General features: G+C 34.8%; 1 protein-coding gene across 1 annotated transcript in view; it reads left to right on the top strand.

The window, feature by feature from the left end:
• Positions 1-5,629, top strand: part of RYR2 (ryanodine receptor 2) — a 347,696-nt gene extending 342,067 nt beyond the window's left edge. The window contains 5 exon segments of the mRNA XM_031552189.1: positions 9-165; positions 1,370-1,434; positions 2,934-3,034; positions 3,803-3,854; positions 4,760-5,629. Coding sequence (XP_031408049.1) covers positions 9-165; positions 1,370-1,434; positions 2,934-3,034; positions 3,803-3,854; positions 4,760-4,855 — 471 coding nt within the window. The 3' untranslated portion in view covers positions 4,856-5,629.

Here is a 5,629-nt window from a genome sequence, read left to right as displayed (position 1 = left end):
TTTTTTAGTGCTACATGTTTCATATGTATGTTGGAGTACGTGCAGGTGGAGGCATTGGTGATGAAATAGAGGATCCAGCAGGAGATGAATATGAAATCTATCGAATTATCTTTGACATCACTTTCTTCTTTTTTGTGATTGTCATCCTGCTTGCCATTATTCAAGGTATATATTTTTAGCTTGCAGTGACTGAAAGCATTAATGATACGTGGATTTTAGTGCTGCAGATATTGCATGCGTAAATTTAAACCAGGTCACTAAGGCAATCAAAAAGTGGATTTATAAGGTAAATCACACCAAGATGTTGTTTATCTGTATGCTGTTCTTCTTAGTCTCCACATAAGCAACAGGCTCTGCCTGGATCAGAAAAAACAAAAAATTCATAAGAACACTGATGTCACTAGAGTTTCTGCCTTCCCTTTGTATCTTCTAAAAGACTCCTGTAATGATGTCACAAAAGAAGTGATTAGAAAGAATTATTATCTTCTATCAGCTAACAGTTAGGTAAATCATAAAATTTCTACATCAATAAGAATGCTTTTTCTCACTTCCTTCAAGGGAGTTTAGAAGGCAACTCTGAGCTTCTATTAAGTTTATAACTCTTAAAGAAACAAGTTGTTTTCAAGGGTTGGGGAGGGTGCTTAATTTTTCATAGACTGCAGTAGCATATCTCAAACTATTTATTCAATTTTTGACTGACCTAAGAGTAGAGGCTGTAGCTGTCAAGCTTTGAGTATAATCATCATCTGGTATTCATCAGTTTACAGCTCAGTAGTTTCAGTAACGATCATGCAATTAGTCTGTACTTGTGTTGGTGTAAGTAAAGGGAGAATTATTAGAAATTTATCATCTGAGCCACTGAGTCTGTGGTTTTTCTTCTTTCTGTATCTTCCTGAAATGGGCACTTACTTCTGTAAAGCTTTGCCAGTGGAACCTCAAACTAAATGGCAACCATAGTGACAGTGGGTGCATTAGATCTGGGCCTCTCTGCATCTGCTGTGTAATAAATGCCTGAACACTGTTATATGTACCATAGGGTTCTTTCTTTGTTAAAGCTTCCATCATTGTAAAATCACGTGTCTTTTCATACTGAGTCAAGATTAGAGTTCTGCGAATAAAACAGAAATCTGCGTATGCAATATTTTATAATTCCATATTATAGTGACAGTTACAGGTAGCTGTTTTCTTTAATTAGCTCATATTCCTTCATATATCTAGATGTTTTTGTGTTTTCTTGAAGCTATAACAGTTTCTACTATTTCTATACAAGACTATTGTTTAATGTTGTTTGTTGGACCTGTCCCTGAATTTCCAAATATTCTTTGTCATGGTTCTTGAGCATTAACTATTATTCTGTCTTAATTTCTAGGGTTAATTATTGATGCTTTTGGTGAGTTAAGAGATCAGCAAGAACAAGTTAAGGAAGACATGGAGGTAATAACATACGATTGCTGATCTCTATTCTCTTTTCAGGTTTTCTGAACATCTGTGTTGAGTCAAAGGGTGATACTGAAAGGAGAATAAATATATGGTTCTTTACAGAATCCAGTGCTCTCAGATGAACTGAGATGTAAAAGTAAATGAGAGATAATTTACTTATTGTTTTCATTTTCCATTTTATTTAATTATCATAAGTACTCATCATAGAATCATAGGATGGTTTGGATTGAAAGGGACTTTTAACATTATCTAGTTCTAACCCTCCTACTACAGACAGGGGCACCTCGCTCTAGACCAGGTTGCTCAAAGGCCCATACAGCCTGGCCTTGAATGCTTCCAGGGAACATTCACAACCTCACTGGTTGTTCCAGTGTCTCACCACTCTCACAGTAAAGAATTTCTTCCTAATATCTAGTCTAAATCTACCCTTTTCCAGTTTGAAACCATTTCTCCTCATCCTGTCACTATGAGAAGTCCCTGCCCAGCTTTCCTGTAGGTTCCCTTCAGGTATTGCAAGATCACTATAAGATCTTCTCGGATCCTTCTCTTCTCTAGGCTGAAGAGCCCCAGCTCTCTCAGCCTGTCCTCATAGGGGAGGTGCTCCAGCCTTTTGATTATTTTCGTGGCCCTCCTCTGGACCCACTCCAACAGCTTTATGTCCTTATGTTGAGGGCTCCAGAACCGGATGCAGTACTCCAGTTGGGATGCTCATGAGAGCAGAATAGAGGGGCTCCCTTGTTCTTATGGTCACACTTCTTTTGACGAGAAAACTCTGCTAGAATGCAGGTTCTGAATAACATTTACCACTCTTTGATCTGCACTGTGAAAGAGGCATGCTGTTGACAGTTCTTAACTTGTATGGGGCACAAATTGTTTGTGCTGTAATGAATTCCATATCCATGACTATTTAAGTCTTTTGAATCTTGTGACTAGAGGTGTCTAGCATCATTAACACTGTGATGATACAATTCATCTCAGGTGTAGTTTTCTTTGATTAATCTATATGTGCAAATGTCCAGTACTTGCTGGTTTTCTGTTCTGTCACTTAAGTGTGTATATGAGAAATCAGAAATATGTTGAGAACTAATGTGTTTTGTAATATAAAAGTATATTCAGCTTAAAAACTCAAGCATTAAGGTAGATACTGCCTTGCATTACAGTGCGTAGTGCTGACGGTGTTCAAAGGAAAAAATAATAGGCTTTGGCTGTTCAGTGCCATTCATTCTTCTTACCTGCTCACCTACTGGTACCAGGATTTATTGGTTGACTGAACATTAATATGTTACTTTGATGGCAGTTAATCTTCTGTTTGGGTGTTTTGGCTGAAGCATTCAGTCTCAATCATCAAAAGAGAAGCTTTTCTGTTCAGTTCATATTATAGTTGATACATTGGTATTTTGAAGAAAATTACTGCATTTGGGGTGTCTGTTCTCAAAAGGGTGCAGAGATACATTATAAATAAATGTTGATGTAATCTGTGTTCTTTTTTTTAGACAAAGTGCTTTATCTGTGGAATAGGAAATGACTACTTTGATACAGTGCCCCATGGCTTTGAAACTCATACACTGCAGGAGCACAACTTGGCCAATTATTTGTAAGTATGGTAAAAATGAACATCTTGTTAACTCCTGATTAACTCTATTACATAAATAAGAGTCATTATAGATTGGCTTTGATGTGCACTCATGTTGTCTGAATGAACAACGGAGATATATCCTTCTTTTTTTTTTCCTTCTTTAATAGAGTCCATGAGAGAGAAAAATGTTTGATATTAGCAAAGGTTTTTTTTTTTGCCTTACTGAAGTGATAGAATTTCTGTGGAGGTAGGAACAGGAACTTTATGAACTTCAATATATTTTTTTCAATTTTGTTCTGAAACACCCATTTTGTGTGAGCAAGGAGATAAAAATTGTGAACCTGATATGTGACTAGTAAATATCCCCAGTTTCTTAGTTATATTATGGATTTATTACTTCTTTTTTTTTCTTTTTTCTCTTTTTTTTCTATTCTAATCACTATTCTCTATCTGCAAGTTAGAGTTTGTAGGCAAGAGATGTCTAGTATAATTTTCTGACAGAAAGCTTAGGAATTCTTCATATGAGGTAAGTAGTTATTGCAAGTCAAATATTGTGCATTTTGGTGTATTTTTCATTGAATAATAAGTGCATATTATAAGTGTGGGGAAACTATGTTTAATATATCTGAGAATATCATCATAAGTATAATTTAGAAACTTGTAAACCCAGGAACAGCATTTTTTTCACTGTACATGACATATTGAGAAATATACCTGTATCTGTAGATTGACTAGTGCTTCCAAATACTGTATTCACAACTCTTTTTTTTTTTTTTTCCATTGTAGGTTTTTTCTGATGTATCTTATTAACAAAGATGAAACGGAACATACAGGACAGGTAGGTAAACAACTCTTTGAATAGTTAATAGATAGTTAAAATAACTTTGAACAGTTAATAAATAAAACTGATTCTAAAATAAAAATCATTCAGACTTGCCAAAACTAAGAGTATTCTAATGAATAGCATTCTATGTGGGAAGTAACTTAATTGTTATTCTTCTGAACATTTCTGGGGACTTTGGTTGCTTAATTTTAGATTATCAATTCTCTAATGCTTTTGTTATCTGATCTGACTTTTTGAAGTATTACTTCCGAAAAATATAAATAGAATCTGTGAACAGAAATAATGAGAAACATTTAAGCACCCTGTGAAAGCAACATTCTTTTCACCCTGTTGAATCTCTTGTTATTGTCTTTGACCTTTAATATTCATCAGTTACATGGTCTTCTGTGTCTACATTTCTAGATAGAGCAGTATGAAAGAACTTATGCAAGTATTTGAAAAGAAAGCTGGGGAACAATTTTAAGAGGATTTTTTTTTCATTACTGTTTATTATTCTTTCAAATCTTTGAAATCCATTTTATTTTATGCATTTTTGCATGCTTTGAAAGGACTGATGCAGAAAGTCAGTGAAATTTCTGTGACGGAAAAATATTATACTTATGCTAGTATTTGGTCTTGTGACCAGCTTTACTTAAGCTTTATAGTGCTCCTGGATGTGAAGTGACCTGGTCCTCTTCTATGTGTTTTCTCTTTTGTTTTTTGAACAGGTGACCATATGTAAAATCTACTCTAAACTCACCCAAAAATTAACATGATTTTATAAATTGATGTAGAGAAACCAAAGAATCAAGGAAGGGAAGCAATGTATTTTGGTTTATTTGTTTGTTTGTTTTTGAAGAGGCCTGCCTGATTCTTTCTCATTGAAGCAATTTAAGTCACTTAAATTTTGTTTATTTCAGGAATCCTATGTATGGAAAATGTATCAAGAACGATGCTGGGAGTTTTTTCCTGCTGGTGATTGTTTCCGAAAACAGTATGAAGACCAGCTTAATTAAGCAAAGACAAGGATTTCCATTTGAAATATGTCCATGTGTTTTCCAAGTCCTTTGGGAATGTCCAATGGATTTCTTAAATCCCCAAAACTCTGTGGTTTTAGAGCACCAAAGCTCTGTTTTTAATGACCCAGCTGCGCTTTTATTTTCTTGTGTATTTGCTTTGAGAATACTGGAGTAAAGAACAACTAAAAACAACAGCAACTCTGGAAAACAGATTACACAGACAAAAGATATCCATATAAATAACATGCACACAAAAGAAGAGACTTGAGTCAGCTTCTTTCTGAAACTGCCAGATTATGCCCTTATCTATAAAATCACACATGGGGTGACACAGTAGCAACACTCATTCAATCTATTTGTTTCATCATCCTGGAAGGGACTATATGTAGTTCACAGAGCACTGTAAAAGATTGTTGTGGACACAAAGTTGTTGGGAAATAGTGCCTTACTATATGTGGGTTGAGCTATGCAGAAGATGAGTGCATGATGACATTGTATTTTTATTTTTCTTTCTGTCTTCCTTTTCTTCCAAGTTAATATTTATTTCGTGATTTTGATGGGTTTGGGTGGAAGGGACTTGATTGTGCACATCTTTTTATTAAGACTGGAGTGTCTCAGGACAAGATTAGGTTATTGTCATTGAGTTCAATTCACATTTACCTTCCTCTTTAGCTTTTGCTTTTATTTTGGTAATGCTCTGATACAACACTGCGACTTTATGAAATCTTTGTATGAAAATGAGAAGACTAGAACAAAAAAAAAAAAAAAAAA

This window comes from Meleagris gallopavo, chromosome 2, assembly GCF_000146605.3.
Source record: "Meleagris gallopavo isolate NT-WF06-2002-E0010 breed Aviagen turkey brand Nicholas breeding stock chromosome 2, Turkey_5.1, whole genome shotgun sequence".
In the NCBI taxonomy this organism is placed as follows: Eukaryota; Metazoa; Chordata; class Aves; order Galliformes; family Phasianidae; genus Meleagris; species Meleagris gallopavo.
Note: the sequence above shows the minus strand (reverse complement) of the source record. Positions and strands in the feature narration are given on the sequence as shown.